At 38.5% G+C, this 19203-nt stretch overlaps 1 protein-coding gene across 1 annotated transcript in view; it reads left to right on the forward strand.

The window, feature by feature from the left end:
• Positions 1–19203, forward strand: part of edil3a (EGF-like repeats and discoidin I-like domains 3a) — a 123516-nt gene that overhangs the window by 52712 nt on the left and 51601 nt on the right. Inside the window, 1 exon segment of the mRNA XM_034691010.1 lies at positions 13020–13133. Coding sequence (XP_034546901.1) covers positions 13020–13133 — 114 coding nt within the window.

Raw genomic sequence — 19203 nt, forward strand, 5'->3', positions numbered from 1 at the left:
CTCTGTCTCGCTGGAGTCTCTGCAGATCAAAAACGGAAAAGATGGATATGGTTTGGAGCCAGCAGTGCTGTTGTTGTAGCTCACTGCACATTTGGTCTTTCTTTGTTCAAAGCAATGCACATTTGTGCGACTGGAAACAGCTGAGCACCAATTATGTGCTGGTTTAGTAATATTCTGGACAATAAATCTGGCCTTTGGATGACTTTAATGTTTGTTTTATCTGTTTGAAGAGATAGAGATTAGTGTCCAAACCAGCCCTGTTTATATGAAATTTAAAATCAGAAATTGGCAGCCACCTTTATTACATGCTCACAATGTTCAATGGTTAATTTGCAAAGGAAATAAAGGAAAGACAGATCAGAGAAAGATAGGACAGTGTAGGATGGTGCATACTACTGCTTGCTATTGTATCAATATAGGGTGCATATACTGCACAATTTGAGTTAAATAGTCCAGCTTAAATACAGATTGTTATTTTCTTTAAAGTACAGCCCTTGTTTTTTTTTGCACACAGACGGTAGTGCTATAACATTTAAAGTCTGTTTTTTTTTTTTTTTTTACCTTTTGCCATAAATGTCACTTAAGTTTCATCGTGCTGTTTCAAAGGGCTTCAATATATGACGTGATGAAATTAGGTGTTAAAAGATAGTCCTGGATTTCTCATTATGTGCAGATTAATCTTGTTTCTTTTGAATTTTGTTAATACAGAACTGTTAAATCTTACAAGAACAGAGATGTTAGTTATATGGCAGTTATAAAATTAGTCAATTTTCAATTCAATTCAATTCAATTCAAATTTGCATTATTGGCATGAACAAAGACATGTTGCCAAAGCACATTAAATGCATACACATACAGTATATTACATATATATTCATTACATATTATATTCATTACACATTTTTTACGCTTTAAGTCTCTCTTTACATTGGTTGCCCCAACAATGCACCTCCCAGTATGTTGGACTATAATAATAGGATATACATATTTTGGGAAAATACAATTACTTGCCCACCATATCTTGTTTTTGTTTGCTCTTTGTATGTTTGCCTCTTGGTCTGTGCCAGAATGCATCCACAAAACAAACAAGACCCAGTCCAAGATCAGTGTTGTTCTTCAAATGTCTATTTTCTCAGATATCCTAGTGCCCCTTCTTCATCCCAGGAGGAGCTGACCCTATCTCGACTCTGTCAGAGGGCATTTTGGATAACAAGCTGTGGAAACAAACTGGAATCAAGGTGTTTAGGGCCACTTTTTTCGTGCCACTGACAGACATTTTATTCAGCTTTCTAGATGGAGCCTTTTGCTTGACAGAGCACCACTGACCTGATTTTTCTAACCTCAAGTTGATCCAATACAAAGAATAAAAAAATAATATTTACTTGAGGATGGCCTTGATCTTGTCAGTGTTAGCCTTACACATGTTCTGGTATCTTTATCTGCTGGTGCTGTGACCTCTCATTGATCACATAAACTTGTCACTTTTCTCCATAAAGCTTCAGTAAGCAGTCTGGATTCTGCAAATCCAGCCAAATAAAACTGCTGCAGAAACATTCTTTGAGTAAGATGACCTTTCCTTCTTGGCAAGGTAATGCTTTGCCAGCAAAATTACGGTTGACAGTTCTTGTTTTTTTTTCTTTCTTTCTTTTCTCCACAGTGTTGCTTTGCTGTTAAAACCAAATATATAACAGCGAAGAATGCCCTCTGAAAGTTGGAGCCACATCAAAGAATTGCACAGACGGCTTGATGTGCAGCCTTGCTATCAAACCACAGTCAGGACCATCACTGTTTTAAAAGAATGTGAAATACTCACATTGCATTAAGAAATAGCCTAGATTTCTTTAGGTATAATAATTATATATTCATTTGTATTTTTATATATAAAGCTCCTTTAAAAAACATGAGTTTACAAAGTGCCTTAACATACAGGCAAAATATACACATAAGAACATAAGAACCCAAAACAAAATTCTGCCCCCCGAGAATAACTACAACAACATGAGTACCTAACATTTGAATAATCCAAACAACAATGAAAAACCAAACAATGTTTTGCCCCAAGATCATGACAACCCAAGACGGGAAATAGTAGTGAACTGTCTAAGTTTTAACTCCCCTAAAATAGAACCTGAAAATATTTATACAGTTTTTGTCTTTCCCTTCTTTATTCTCCTGTTCCCTGGAACACAGACTCACCTGGTTTTATCCCTCCCGTGGAACACTTAAAGGAACGAGCCGTAACCAGGGCCTAATTGTGAGAAGCCCCCTCGGACACTTGAGCTGCACCATCACCTTGTAGCCTCTGCAGTAAGCCTGTTGGCAGCTAGCCAGAGCATAAATAGAGATGCATTTCCAAATCCCAGGTGGTGGGAAAAGAGTTAGATTCAGTCCTGCTTGGGGCTTTTGGCTGGCACAGCAAGCCAAAACAGAACACTGATAAATGTTCAGCTTGACTCCACAGGGCTGCATAAATTTAGCATGGTCACTGAGTGGACACATTGGTATCAGTGTTGTTTGACTATGTTCTCATGAAGCAGGGTGCTCATGAGAAAGTAGAGTGTGAAATTTGATTTCATTATTAAATCTCTGATTGGATGATAAATCGACTCAGTGTTGAAGAAATTATGTGTATGTGAGAACAACCGTTGTAAGGATGATAGCACACTTTGACCGAAACACTCGTGAAATCTCCTCTTGTTCATTAGACAAAGAAAAGGGTAGTTCAGAAACGGGTCAGTGAGAAAATGAATTAATAAAATCAGTGTGAAATAACTGAGTTGAAACTACTGAAGTATCTTAATATTGCATCATTATAAATATTAAATTCAGCATAAGTCATTCAGAATATGACCCTGATTGAAATGACTTTTATTCTAGTTATATATTCAGTGATAATGCAACACTCAACCAGACTGTTAACAAGTGACCAGCCAGTCCTCTCAAAAATATTTGATTCTTCATCGACTTTGAATTTACCCAAACAAACCTTAAGTTCTACGTGATGCGCACAGCAAAAGAAACACTGACATGGCTCAATGTCCCCATCAATAACTTTATCCAGTCATGAAAGTATATTGCGTGGATCTACTTGTGCTCATATGAGACGGCTGTCACTGTGCGCCACCGAACAGAGACTCCAGACTTAATTAAAAAATAATAATAATCTCAAATTTGTTTAATTTAATTGACCCTCTCGGAGTGAGAGGGTCAGTCTCAACCATAGACTGTATAAAATAAACTTAATCCACATGCAGTTCTGAGTCGCGTTGAGTGCGCGCACCCGTCAGCTGCAGGCTCCGTTTGGCGCGCTCCCTCGCAGATGCAGAGAGCAGAGAGCAGAGAGCAGAGACGTTCACCCGGTCAGTCTCTGACTTTATTACAGGGTGAAAGTATGAAAAATCGCCTCCTCTTCCACTCCCTCTCAGTCACAGGGATGCGTTTAGGTACCGAAACATGGTACCGTTTGATTTTACGTGAGTCGGTACTCGGTAGTACCGACAGAATTCGGTCGGTACCTATAAAAGTACCGAATTCGGTACCCATCCCTAGTTATAGTTCTTAAAGGAATGAAACCAGAATTCGGTCTGCAGGTCAGAAATCAGAACCGCCTGAAGAAATTGCGATCCGTGAATCTCTAACAACTTGCTTATCCTAACTCGGGACATGACAGATTGCCAAAAGCCAGTGCTACATTTATGTTTCATAGTTATTCTTAAATATTCCTGTGATCCTTTTGATATGTGTTGCCTCATGCATATACAAAGATTGACAGTAATGCCAAAAATTTTTTTTTTTTTTAAGTTTTCTGTTAACATGTATGCTCAAATATTTCTGTTTCCCATACACAGGCATCTTCTTTTATCTTTGTTTTCTCCCACTTTAAGCCTGTGTTTGCTCTTTGCTCTCAATCTGCATCTCAGACCATTCAAGTGTCTCTTAAACATTCTAGTAAGTATACCTCGGTGATGTTAAGGAGCTTGCGGATCACAATGTTTTGCCGGGCTCCATCAGTATTCCCCTCACACACCTGCAGTGGAGGCTCCATCTGTAAGCTTAAAATGACACTTAAGGCTTTCCTCCGAGTGTCATTCTGTCTGCGAGCTGAGGGCTTTTCACATTCTGCACATCCCAGCTCCAGAGAAGCCCCCCGGTCTGCATGTCTTTCCAAATGATGAGTGTTTGGCTTCTCAGAACCTCTCTGCAGTGCATCCTAAGATACCTTTTCAAGGGCTTCTGGAGTGCTGCTCTGAATAACTTCTCAGTGGGCTAATCCCACTTCAAAAAGCCAGTCCTTGGAATGCACTATTCTTAATCCTGAATTCACAGCTTCATGCATCATCATATCCCATGAAATACTACAGCATGTCCCACTGTGAAAACTAACCTGCATATGGAATGAGATATGAGGAACGTCTGTATAGGAGATCAATGAAATCAATACTTATGCTAAGCCTTGACGCCTATGACCAAGGCTGAAACATATCACCATGAAAACACAAGAATTCATCTAGTGATTCAAAAATTATCTTTCAACTTGGAAAGGACTTCACTGACCCGGATAGGAATCCTGTCTTTTATGATGATAGTCACTTCAGTGGCTTGGGTAAGACAAGGAGAGATTGACAGGTCAGATTGACAGTGGAGACAGGCGCTTCCATGTTCTATCTCCCATCTCATACTCAACTTGGAGAGACATGGCTTGTCTTGGCCTTGTGTAGTGGACTAAACACATTTCTCTGCACCAAAACCTGTCAATGGTTGATCGCTCATATACAAGGATGCAGCTATGTGGAGATGTCAGCATTTCTTGGAGTATAGTACCGCTATAGAAATAACCAGGCTGGAATTTACATAGGCAAGCAATAATCCTTTCAGCACAGACACAGTTATGTATGTGCAATAAACTGCATGTGAATGCATCTACAGTATATGCTTAAGCCTGCATGAGCACTTAGTCATGGAAAAAATGAACGAGAAGCACACACACTGGGATAAGATACAACATGGAATGAAATGTAAGCTTGGAAATAAAGCATGTATCTTATTTTTACTGGTAATAAAGCTCTCACTCTGTACATGCAAGCTCCTGAGGTGTCTTTCCAGCTCAGATGGGAGCAGGTGGTGCTTTTATATCCAGCTCTTCCAAGCGAGTGCTGTGTCACATCAAAACTGACAGAAATGAGTGAGGAACAGTGATATTCACAAATTAAATAAATAACTGGGAGGTTTGCAGCACAGGATAGACAGTCATCACAGTGAAATGATGGCAGGGGAGCCCAGGAGAGGCTGTTTTTATCGGGACTGCAGCTCTATTATTGGCTGAACATGCGTGTATATTATTCTTGTGGTGTTAGTCACAGCATGTATGTGTTAAAGATGACACAGATTATGTTGGCCGTGCTTTTTTCAAGCATGAGAAGCATTCAGTCATACATAATATTCTGCTGTGGTGTATGTGTCTCTGTGGTCACTGAATAACAATATACCTAAATTCATTGTTGGATGTTATGTTACTGAGACAAACCCCTTGTAATATACCAAGTAAACCTCATCTTTGAACATGAAGTTCAAATTAGTTTGTGCTCTCATAACATCCCTAATAAAGTGCTTTATCAGAGAGCATATAGGCTACTTTCATAATCCTCACAGTACCGTCCTACCCCTGTAAATCATCAGCTGTGCGTTCTTCATTTTATCCTGAATCTATTCTGTGCCCGAAGATTGCAATCTTGTTTCAGATCCAACATCTGCGGTACCATCATGAATCAGCGGGCATCATCGGCAGCCTCCCTCGGGGGGGAACCCAAACCGCTGAAAAAAAAAAGAGATGATTACTTCCAGAAGAGAACAAGTAGTCAAGGTCAAGGGTTAATTATGCGGCAGGCATAAACAACCGGTTGTCCACTTCATTCCTGTCAATCAATGAGCACAGCGGTCAAACTGCTGCTTCTCGTCTGGATAGAGAGGTCAGGAGGATCAGTGTGCGCACCGAACATGCTTGAGTCCACTGGCTCTTAAAACGAAGATAAGAAATGATGGAACAGAGCACAGCCTAACAGAGTCCAGATGCAGAGCTGTAACATGATGAGACATCTCCACATGGAAGTAAAGTTTTGACTAACCTCCAGCTGTGTGGCTTACAGTGTCTTGGCAAAGGGAAAATAAGGCTTTACTCAGTTTCACCCAACATCTCACTGTAATTTAATGGGTTTAAGTGGCTTGAGATGCTGGGGCAATACTGCAGGGACATTACCTTTCATTTGACTAATTAAGTCGGAGGAGTCTTACAAGTATGAGAGGATTACAGGCTATTAACAGCCATTTCTTTCAATCATTTGGCTGATTTATCTTGTTGTGTGCAGCCACTTCAAGGTTTTCGGATGCAACTGTATGTATATTTAAGGCCAGTTGGAATAAGAGGGCTCATTTGGATCGAAATGAACTAGTGCTAATTAAATTATCTCTGTTCTCAATTAAGGAAAACAACTGGTACAGTGCATGGGGAACCTGCATTTGGCAGTTAAAGTGTTGCTTTTTCTGTAACTGACTTCACATTAAGTGGTTGTTATAATAGTTAGGTCACTGGTTTGATTCAATTGCTGACTGATAGCCAAACAGCATCCTGTGTACAGAAATAGCAGAGCCACTTAGTTGTGATTTGAATCAAACATTAGCTTTCTGGCTGCAGTGTATTTATCAAATCTGCAAGCATGGACAGTGGCATGGTCTGGCATCTCGGCTTGTTAAACAAGCAAGTGAACATACATTGATAGAGGCAAGTGTAGCCTATAAGCTAACGCTATTTGTAGGCTAAATTTAACAGCTATCTTATCAGCTCTTGCAGTTTGAACAGCGTATGAAGGAATCTAGAAATGTCAACAGTGACCTGTTTAGATGCTAAATAGTCTTTAAGTCTCACCCTTTCTGTACCAACACCTCTATGTGTAAGCCACAGTTGTCCCAACAGGTCTATCAAATTGAGTCCCATCATCCTGGCTGTATCAGCTGTCAAACTCAGCTCATGAATCAAATCTTGAAGGCGAAAGCAGTTTTCTAAAATGTTCTCAAGGACATTGTTGAAAATATTGTCTGCCTGCAAAGCTGATCTGTTTTTTAACTTCTGTTGTCGAATTTCCCCAACCTCTTATTTGCAGTGCTCCCAAACATCAATTACTGCACAATTATTTACACTCAGACAAGCACAAAAGGTTTAATACACTTGATGGAATTCCATCATTTTTTTGGCCTCAGCTTTATGGCATATTTACGTTTTCAGTAACTCGCCTTTGTGCAAAATATGACACAATAGCTTTCCTGTTGAATGAACTGGAAAAGCAGATTCATCGGGCTGTGTGTGTGTTTGTTTGTGTGGCTGTTGTAGCAGGTGCAGGCGCTGTAGAGGTCAGTGCTGCTCAGCGGAGAGGGCACAGGTGACCCCTCCCAACGCAGGCCTCTTCCTGCTCTCTGGACGCATTGCATCGCCAATTTAGTCCTCACAGCCAGTGTTAGTTCCTGACTCCAAGCACTATTCATTGCTCTCATTATTGTCCAGCTGAGACACTTTTTAGAGCAATAGAGGAGTAGAGGCAGGGAGCGAGCCATTTCAGTGGACAGAGGACGGGATGAGAATCCGAGGAGTTATATTTTGGGGGGTTGAAAGCCTTAGTTTGACAAGACTTTACACCTGTGAAAGGGTTAGGGATAAAGATAAGGATACTCTTTTAACTGTTATCTTTTCATCTGTAGCTCCTATACTGTTCTTATTCTTTCTAAACTATCTGAATGTGCAATCAGCAGCTAAATAACACAAGAAGTCCCATGTAAATGCTGCTGAATACACTGCATCAATCTGGCCCCGTTTCAACAACAACTGAACATTATAAGCTTTGCAAAGTGGTGTTATTGGAGAGCCAATGTGTTGAATTGTATTAAATTTTATGCCTGGTAGTTTTATTGTCTCTTTTCACTGTAGAAATCTTTACTCAAACTGGATTATAAAATCATTACAACCTGGATAGTGCCATTCGCTCTAAACTGAACACATCAGTTGTAAAGTGTTTTATCATGCAAGGCTTAATGACATATTTAAATGCAGAATGGTTGATTTTGACCGTTACTTGCAGGGGAAACCCCTCAGACGGATGCCTCTCACTGTGTTAAAGAAGTTGTGTAAACAAAGTTTATTTGCCTGACTACTGAGCTATCACATCATCCGCTTTGAACACCCTCTCCTTTTCACAGTGTCAGCCTCTCCTGTCCTCCCGTGCATCCCCTCGCCTCTCTTTTCTAGTTTTTATCAGGTGGATTAACTGCATTCCCCGAAGTAATCCCCTTTCTCCCACCTGATTTACTGGCAATACACCGCTTTTAAGTCTCACTCTCCCTGTACTGATCTCCCAGGGGCTGATGGCCTCTCATAAAAGGGAAGCAAATTGTAAGATGGGCTCACTGTGTTTTCCTCTTTCAGTTGCATGTTGTGCTCCAGGCTAGTTCAGTGGCCGGCCCATTTGGCTCACCTTTGTATTTGAACTTACACGGCACCGGTGGCAACAATGGAGTGTATGAGCTTGAAGGGCAACAACAGGTTCACTTATTTCCGTGAAATAATTGCAGTGGTGAAATAACAGTGGATCGAACTGAGGCGTGGGCCTAAATTCCTCTTCAGGCGCTGTGGTTGACCTGTCCTATGTGTACGCAGCATTTCACTCAATGCCAAAAGGGATTAGCTCCATTATGTGAGTCTTTGTGAGAAGCAGGATTAAGGGATACTCCTATTTCTGATTTATGTATTTATTGCTTCTTGCCTCTTTGACATTTGAAGGGAACAGCCTCTTTAGGGAGCAAATGGTTCACTTTCCACTTATGGTTCCTTAAGAAGCTGTTCATTTTGAAAGGAAAATCAGCATTATGTCTGTCATTCATCTCGAGATATTCTCATTAATACTACGACACTGATTGATCTATGTTTTGGTTATCTGTTGAATTAATGGCATCTCAGTGTTCATAAGTGGCAATAAAGCCACACTCCCATTTGAGTCTTCTACTTTGGCAATTAGCATCAACCAAACAACGTGTGTAAATATGTCTCTAATAGGAAATTCATAAATGATTCCTGTGGTCGTGCTGTTCACTTGATTAATAACTCTTTCACTATGTTTATTGTTGTTGTCACAGTTGCTGACAGACAACAGCTTCATTAAAAACGTGGAAGCTTATTTGTTAATTGGTGTCCACCATTGTTTATTTAAAAGAGTCAGGCTTTGGTTTGTGAGTTTGCTTCACTAGCTCAAAGATATGTTAAAAAATGAACGTAAACCTTGTTGATTCCAATAACCACCCATAATCAAGATGTCTTATTTTCCACTAGCGAGTGTTTGTTCATCTCTCATTTGTTTTAATAGTGTGAACCCCAGTTTATTTTATTGTCATGCTGGCACTTCTAAGATTAGTTATAATATCGGAGTGTCTTGTACTATCTCATGAAAACACAGTTACGAAATCTGCTGTAAAGATAAGTGGAAAATAGGAGGGAACTTGCCTTAAGCATTTTTCTGATTCTCATAAAATATGACAAGTACTGGCATTAGGTATGTCTAAGCACAATAACAACTGATTACTGCACTGCTTCTGCTTCATTATAACAAGCAATTAGACTGTTGAAACATACCAGAATAATACTCCAGCCTATTAACAGCAGACTGTGAGTCTTTTCATTAATAGCTGTCTGAGATCTGCAAATAAGGCAGAATTTGGCTCATAACTATTAATAGTCCTTGAACATTTTTCAACAAAGAAGTCATGAAACTTGGGGAAAGATCATGAAATTCCCTTTGCTTCAGTTTATCTTCAAGTCAACATGAGTATTCATTGCATCTCTGCAGTAAGCCCACACACTGTTGGTTGAGCCTCCATGATGCAAACCACATAGCATCAAGTATATTGTACCCTGTGGACTGCAGACCATGTTTATCCCACCATGATGTGATTTAGTGGAGCTGGAGATTGTCCTCTAACTGCACTCTGTGTGTTTAGTGGCTTTATTAAAATGCTCTGGAAATGTCTTGAGAAAACTGAAAAGATCTACATAAAGATGTACACAGTCACCACAATAAGTGTGACAATAAGGCAGCATCCCTATTAATAGATTCCGTATGTACATACAGATCACTCAGGCATTTAACTAATGTTTCATTGCAATTTTAAATGAGTGAACCCTGCAGTTTGTGTTCCTTCTTTGTGCCCTGCATAGTTTTGTCTTGATGCAGTCTGTCTTTAAAGGTGCAGTGTGTAGTACTTTGCAGCATGTAGCAGAACAGACTAAGTAGAATTAGAGTATAATATTCCTAAGTATGTGTGGCCGTCTGTAATGCAGTGGCTGGAAAAGAAAGAAGAAGAGTGGTTGTTGCGAACACAATAAGTTATATTGATTGACCTTTTTGATAGTAAAAACTTGGCAAATGGAGGATCATACTTATCATGCATCACAAAAGTCCTCGAAGGTCACCATTGCTTCACTGACTGGAGGGGTGAGCAAGGGAGCATTACAGTTTGAAATCTGACCACTGTATTTTGCTAAATATCACAGTAAACACTGAGTCTTAGAAGAGAAATAGTTCTAGTGTCATTTGTGAAATCAGTTTCATATTGGCTGTGGAATCAGTGTTTTTTATTTGCAGTACACTTAATTTACCACCAACTGTATTTTATTACATAGCCTTATAGCAGACTATTACCAAACAGCAGGGGACTCCATCATCAACTAAAGCCGAGGCAGGAGTTCGCCCATGAAAAATATATCAAATCAAATCAGTTGCACAGACAAAAAATCAGGGTAATGTTTTTATGCATACCTTATTATTCAAAATCAGATTAAAATGTTATACGGCCTAGTTTCATCCAACTTAACATCAAAATATACTAAATGTGAAGGTCCCTTGTTTAATTTGAATCACGTAACATCTCTCTCTCTCTCTCTCTCTCTCTTTCTCTCATTTCACCCTCTTTATTTATTCTTTAATGTAAGTTTTCTGCTTTGCAGATTAAAGATAGCCTCGAGTTACAATGCCCAAGTAGCCATTATGTGTGAATACCATGACAATGTGTCTCTAAACTAAAGCAAATCCATTCATTGAGAAACAGATATATTTTTAGATACAGACGTGCCCAAGTGACTGTAGATATAATAGATACAATCTCCGATAAAAAAATCACCATGACAGGCTCATATTAATCATGTTTCTCTTTCTTAAGCAGCTCTCTGAATCTCCTGCCTGAGTACATATTCATGAGGATAAATTATACCTATGAGTCACAGATGACTCAGGTTGTGTTTTGCAGCCAAGGGCAAGTTTTTAAATCATTAGAAATGTCTTCAAAGTTTATCAAAAGTTTGCCCCTTTTCCTCTTTCACATTACAAACTATCCCTGTTAATTCCATTGTAAAACTCTTAATGTTATAGAAGAGAGGATGTGTGATTGGTGGGATCGTCTGTCGACTTTTTAATTGTTTGAATGAGTCATTCAGTGAGGAGCTATTTCAGGGGAGGAATAACGGTAACAGCTAAAGGAAGGTGTTAGCACAGCTGATAGTGACTGTGAAAGTTAAAATAATGAAAGTGTTTTCTGTGACTCTATAATTATCTGTTATTTGTTTCTTTACTAAGAAAGAGGCTTGGAATATATACCCACCTTACCATTAAATCTATCTATATTCATCATAATCATTATTAACTAATCCCATTCATGTCAACTGACTCTGACCACTGAGCCACAGCTGCCCCAAAGCTAACATCACTATTTTGATCTCAAAGAATGCCATTAGAAATCATACTTCAAGCCATATTCTTCTCTTGGCTTTTAGTATTAATCATGTATAAGAAAATAGACATGCTTATTAATGCTGTAAAGATTGTTTTTTTTGAGTGGGCGTCTATGTGGTTTCCAGTGTTCCTTCAGCCAGCCTCAAATGGACACTCGATGAACTGCAGTTTTTAGCACTTCTGCATGGGTTTGTAAAGCATGGCTGTTTTCGTCATATATGATATGAGTTTGCTCACTGTTCAGTGGTAGGAGAGAAAGACGAAAAAGAGAATGGAGAAAAAAATTTAACATTAAAGGGGAAAGGTTTTAAGGAGATAGACTGAAAATGTAAGAGAGGGAAAATCCCACAGTGTGGCTGTATCTTTGGACAGCTAAGTTGAATGTTGCATCTAATATGAAAAAGATAGACATTCAATATTCCTTGACAATAAAAAGTGTTAGGGTTGTGACAGAATTGCATTCATTTGTTTACCTGTTGCTTACTGGTCACTGTTTTCTCGCTTACCAGAAATAACGATGTGAGATGGCTCCCCCACCTGGAATCCAGCTCCAGAAAACATGTTGCTTGCTAGCAGCATGAAAAACACATGCAATGGTTTAACCTATTAGGTATTGACTATAGCGTTCATCTGTAACTGATAGTGTCATCAATTTTGGTTGTCTATTAATCGTGACACCTCTAACATCTATTAGATGTCAGGCACACTTTTAGACAGTGTGGCCTTACAAATGACTGTAATGAAAGTCAGAACCATGATGAATGTTGTTGTTGAAGTCCAGCAACGATAGTTTATCATATTGAAACAATAAGGCTTCACTTCCCTTACATATCTTAAAAAAACTAAAGAAGCATGAAGAAGAGTGTAAAAACCCACATTATGAGGTACACTGAAATGTATGATAATTATATATATCACAAAGAAAGTACACAGGTTAATTGCTGTTAACTTCTCACAACTTGTTGCCTTGTAGTGTTCCAGCATTAAAGGTCCCCTGAGGAGCAGTTTGATTTATTAGTTTTAAGAAAGCAGTGTCTTTGTGAGACCGTCTATGAGCAGACAGAATCAAGAAACACACAGGGAGAATTCAATATGCGCTCTCCACCAATGCATCCTAATGAGGATGAGGTCTTTCTAATTGCCTACATGTCTGCTTCAAATAAATGAATGCACCTTTTTTTTGTGTCTTGGCTCTTTCAGATATTAATGAATGCGAAAGGGACCCATGCAAGAACGGGGGTATTTGCACAGATCTGGTTGCCAACTATTCCTGTGACTGCCCAGGAGAGTACATGGGGAGGAACTGTCAATACAGTAAGTGCTCATTATTTTATCATCAGAATTTGAATATTTTTGTATCGTCTTTTTCACTTTCACAACTATAAATACATTTTTGCCAACACCTGATGCTCAAGTTCTATCTCATGGGAGATCAGTAGCCATTTAGACAGGGAATAAAGAAAGCAAGCTAGCTGATCAATTTATGACAGCTTGTTGCTAATATCCTGAGTGAAGATCTAACACTGCTTCAGTGGAAAGCATGCCGACTTGTTGTGAGACTTGAAGATTTTTTTTATTTTTTATTTAACCTTTATTTTACCAGGAATAGTCCCATTGAGCTACAGAGTCTCTTTTACAAGGGAGTCCTGGCCAAGACAGCAGCATAAAAAGTTTCACAAATAGAACAGGACAAAACATATAGTGACAAGTATTTACATCAATTTATAAATTAGCAGTGTTAAGCTCTAAAACATGTGCACAAGCTGATCAGATCATCCTTTATCCTAGTTTTAAAATCCTCCAATCAAATTAAACAATCCAGTTTCAGGCGACCCTGAAGCTCAAACCAAGATGAGAGAGCAAAGACATTAAAGGCACTTAGAACCAAAGACAGAGCGAGTCCAAGAAATGACAAAAATAATTTGTCCATAGGACCGAAGATGACAGTCACTGACAACTTTAGGAGTCAATAAGGAGGATAAATAAGACGGCAGCTCCTGTAGTATGGCCTTATAAAGAGAGACATACCAATGCTCCCTTCTTCTGTTGTGTAAGGAAGACAAGCCTACCTTTTCATACAAGATAGAGTGATGTGTGCGGAAACCTAAACCAGAAACAAACTGCAATGCAGCATGGTACACTGAGTCCAGTATTTTCAGAGAGGCTGAGGAAGCATGCATATAAAGAACATCACCATAGTCAATTACAGATACAAAGGTTGCTAGAATGAGCTTTTTACGAGCAGCAAAAGAAAAATAGCGTCTGTTTCTATAAAAGAAACCCAACTTCACCCTCAGTTTTTTAGTTGGACTCTCAATATGACGATTAAAAGAAAGATTTTCATCTTAGAGAAAACCCAAGTATTTAAATGTTGGGACACATTCGATTTCCTCATTTGTGGAGGTGAAAATCTTAGTCATTTTTCACCGTCCAAGGGGACGGTAATATAATATACAATTTAATTATGGGCTTTAATTATGCTCTTTTTTGTTTGATATCAGATCTATAATTTTAGTTTTAATTTGTCATAGTCTTTTCTTTCTTTCTGTCTGTCTTTCTTTTGTTCAACACATAGTCCAAAATTCATTTGGTTTCACAATACTATTCCATATTATGAAAGGTGGGAGGTTTTTGTTTTGAAATTTGTAAATTCTGTTTCATATAATGTCAAACTAGTGTTCGCTAAATCGCTGGAACCAAAAGTACATTCTGAAACACATTTATTCAGATGCTTCACAATCTATTGGCTAAAAGACTGGCTTTTTTAACTGATCTCAGAGACCTTCAAAGTAAATGTAAGATTCTGGCAGAGCGAACAAGCACAGCATGAAAAAACTATTCTGTAACTATGTTTAAAAACTGAACACTTCTGCATATGAGGAAATGTGAATACAAATTAAGAAATAAGACCCTACATGTTTACACTAACATACATTCTCAAGCAAAAATAGTTGTTTACAGAAATATAAGCACTTCAATGCTGAGAAGTCATGGCCAGTTTGAGTTTGCTGGCCCTCATTCATTCCTTCATTTATTTTATTTTTATGACTCGTGGCTTTGTAGAAGGCCAGAGAACTTCGTCTTATCATCGACAGTTTCTTTATGCTAGAAGCTGGAGAGCTCAAAGGGGCCTGATGTGTTTATTATGCCATTGTGGGGATTTCGTCTGAGAACATATTAGGATTAATGTATCAGTGGACTCGGAGCCCTGAGCAAACCTCTGCACTGCTACTCACAAATTAATTCATCATATTTTCTGTCGTACTGAAGGTGCAGCACTGTTGTTCAGCAGGAATTTTTTTTGAAAACTCTCCATCGAGAGGAGAGCTGCTTTAGTTGTATTTCGTAAACCAAATAACAGAAGGCAGAGAGGAGTTCAGCCTTACTTATTTGGTGGGTGTAGTGAGTGGAAAACTCGAGGAGAAGGATTTAATTTTACTCATTGAACAGATGCTAAGCTCCATTATTTGTGCAATGATGCTAATTTCCATTTCCCCATATCATTTCAATATTTGTACAGCATATTAAACAACCATTAATTCAGCTTCATTTATTCACAATGTTGCAGCACAGTCTGTAAATATCAGGATGTTTTGTCTTGTTGTGTTATTGAACATCTGAAATGTAAGAACCTTATGCAGGGAAGTGTTGTCTCTCAGCTTGAATTTTCTGGTGTTTACATCCACATAAGTGGGACTGTGTAGAAATGTTATTCCTTTAATACACATCCCCTGGAGGTGAAAAGGGCAACAAGTCCAGCACTGCTCCCCCAATATAGATGTAAACAGCCCCAAACACCCCTAAAGCACTCACGTCAGCAATATAACCCTGTTTTATTCATCTATTTTTCCATTTGAAATCCAGTGCACTCTGTTACAGCTGAACTTGCTACACTCTCACAACTATTTATTGTAAAGAAGAGAACCAGCTTGGATCAGAAATATATTAAAAATACTGACATAATCAAGAGCTCGGATTTCAAAGTACAATTAGGTCTGCTACATATGTTTCAGAATGTATGAAAGATTCACAAGCTGAGTTAAGGAATTTTAGTCATCCCTCTGCCTAATCCCTGATTTCAGGAGCAGCAGCTACACGGTCTGAATGTTAACAAGAAGTCCATTGAGTTCATAAGATAAACTGATATTAAGAGTTGAAGCGGCAGTTTACAGAAAGTGTTGAGTCTCTATTGCTTTAAAGGATACTCCAATCATGGTGGCCCGTGAAGGACAGATTTAAAAGACTGACGATCAAGTTTTGGCAAGTGGGTAGAGTGCCAGGCCTTACGGCACACCATTTCATTGGATTTGTAAACAAACTTATCAGCTTTTTGATGACCTTTGTTTTCCTAGTAGTTCATTATCTACGTCTTCTGTATGCTCGAGAGTGACGTTTCTTTTCCAGATATGTCATACAAATGTCAGGCATTTCATGGTTTCAGTTGTTAGATAGTTAAATTAAACTTTACAAATATTCTTCACTTATGTAATGTGGTATTTAATATTGGCTGGAAACTGTGATAGACCGCTTTTCTCCTGAATTTTGGAGTCCATGTTTTCTCAAAGATCCTTTATTGGACCGCTTTTAGTTTGTGTGAAAACATATATCCATGTTATTTTTGGCCCCTGTGTGAGATGTAGTCTGGGTTTTTGGATGAAAATACTCATTAGTTTCAATGACGTTTATTCTTTTTTTTTTGTCTAATTTCAGTTGATGACAACTCAAAACAGTTTGGTCAATTTTCGATCTATACAAAGTCCAACTGTTTTTTTTTCCTCTAACACATTATACTTTATCAGAAATTGGTATCAAGATTGTACCAAGTAAAACATTTAATCTGCAACATTCCATTGCAACACTTTTACTTTTGTTATATCTGAATTCCTTACTTTGGTTTTAGTTTGGCTGAAAGGCGTGATTTGCATTTTTACCTGTTTATTTATAAAGCGCTTGTTGGGATGTTACCATCATACTTATCTTCGATGCTAGTTTGGTCCTCTGGAGCAAAATACACCGGATCAACTGACTCTCCAGGTTCTCAGAGTTACTTCTGAGCTGGGTAGATCTGCCTTTTGTGTTTTTGCACCATCTGCATGGAAGTCACTTCAAAGCACTTTAAAAATGAATGCACTGGTTTCTTTTAATCATTTTAAATCATTAGTTTTAAAATGTTTAACCTCTGATTGTACCTGTTTTAACTGACTTTGTGTAAAATTATTTCAATTGTTGTAACATTACTTTTAATAGTTGTCTGTTTTTAATTGATCATCATTCTTTTAGGGTTATATCTTGTATTTGCTTTTTCATGCATTTTAATGTTTCTTTTATAAGCTTGTCGTCATTGTAAACGAGGGCTTGCTCTCTATGATTTTCAAGTTTAAATAAAGATAAAAATTATAAGTTGGATAATTTAGCCCAGACTCTCCCACAATGCAATGCTGCTGTGCTGATCGACTTAGATAAGGAAAGTACATTACGCATATTTAAAAGAGGTAATACAGAGGAGGGATCCACTCTAAGCCAAAACATACAATGCTATTTCTTTGGTCAATATGGCTTTGCTTAATTTCTTGGTCTTTAAATGAAAGTGCAATTAACAGACTTATGTGTTCGTAATGAAAAGAGCTGCATTGCATTTTTATGTTGGCCCCTAACTATTCCTGTGATGACAGGTGCTTTGGACAGTCATATAGTTTACTGCGCTCTCAACTGTATCTTCATCTTTGATGACTAGTAGTTGATTGAGCTGTGAAATGTGGTCTCTAGCATGGCCCCAAACTAGGATTACTTAAGGCTTTTATGCAGAGCTATTTAAGTTGACAGTGGCCAAAAATGATGTGTCAAATATAAACTGATGTTGCTAGGTAGCTGGTTGTGACTGACAAGCATCAGGAGTAAAAGGGTCAATGATATAGAGGCAGTGAGAATTTGTATCCATAAAAACACTGCGCCCCTCAACCAAATTAAGCAGTTACAGGAATGCATTTTATTTTTACAGACAGATAAGAAACACAGTGAGGGAAAATATTATGGGTTTTGAATATCCAGCAGTCCACCTAACATTTTATTCCCATCTAGTTAATGAAAACAAAACTTGTTTTTCAGAGTTTTTATTTCAGTAATGCCATTTCAGCTCATCGTTACCTCGTTTCCGTCATGGAAAAAAGGTAATTGAACCTTTATCATCATAATTTTTCATAAACGGCATGAACAGTTCTGTTAACTTTGACAACTCAACTTTTAATTTAAAATATGAAATTCCTTCTACCTGCTTGTGATTTGGCTTCTCACTCGTGCACCCACATACTGTACAAACATGTTTTTCTCTCCAGTCACATTTTTCCCAGGGTTGAACCACTACTGTATGCCTGATATTAGTGATGTGGATTCATTATTTCTTTCCTCATCCCCTCTTTCTGCTGCATGCTCATTAGTATTGGTGTGCTGGCATTAATTTCAGTGGGGCTCTAATTTGTTTAGGCTGTAGGTAGGGCTTGTGGGAGATGGATTCAGCTGTCACATCATGGTTGCGGTGGTGTTAGTGATGCGTGCTGTCGCAGGACTGATGTATGCTCAGAGGCCAGCAGGCCAAGGCCTGGGGGCCGGCTGGCTCTGCTGCTCTGATGGACGGCTGGCAGGCAGCTCGTTAAGAGCGGCCTATCATCGCCGCGAGGTTAGAAGGGCCGCCACTTCGCAACAGGGTCTTGCCACAACATCCACATAGAATATACAAGAGAGCTGCCCAAGAGGTACAGCATCCAGACAAACATAAAACTGTGTTGATGCAACAATGCCCTTCGGGCCTCACATAAGGTGGTAACAGGGAAAAATATGTACCTAAATCCAGTGATATGCAGAGTGCTGCTTTCACAGGGTGGCATGTATTATCTGAATCCACAGGATTCCTAACAAGTGTGAAGTCAGAGATCATGTAGATTGCTTTACAGCATCGTTTGAATTTTCTATTTAAATTTGATCAGGAAATATCACTCTCAACTCTCAGTTAGCACCCTTTAGACTGCTGATAAGTGACAAACTATGAAATACTTCATGTCAGGTATCATGATATATATAAATGATGTGCTGCCCTCTGTAGGTTAGATGAAACATGTTTTCCTAATTACAGTTCTGAGCTTAGTAGCTTTATTTAGCATGCTAATGCTATATACTAAGATGATGAACATGGTTAAATATGAGACCTAATTGACATCAGCATATGAAAATTGTCGGTCCATGCATGTTAACATGTTTGCATTAACATTTCGCCTGAAGCACTACAGTGCACCAATCACAGCCATACAAAATGCAAGAGATGTTTAATTTGCTCTATTTTAGTTTTCTTTTTTCCAACAAAATTAAATCACATCACATTGATTTAGCAGTT

The sequence above is a fragment of the Notolabrus celidotus genome, chromosome 9, assembly GCF_009762535.1.
Source record: "Notolabrus celidotus isolate fNotCel1 chromosome 9, fNotCel1.pri, whole genome shotgun sequence".
NCBI classification, from domain to species: domain Eukaryota; kingdom Metazoa; phylum Chordata; class Actinopteri; order Labriformes; family Labridae; genus Notolabrus; species Notolabrus celidotus.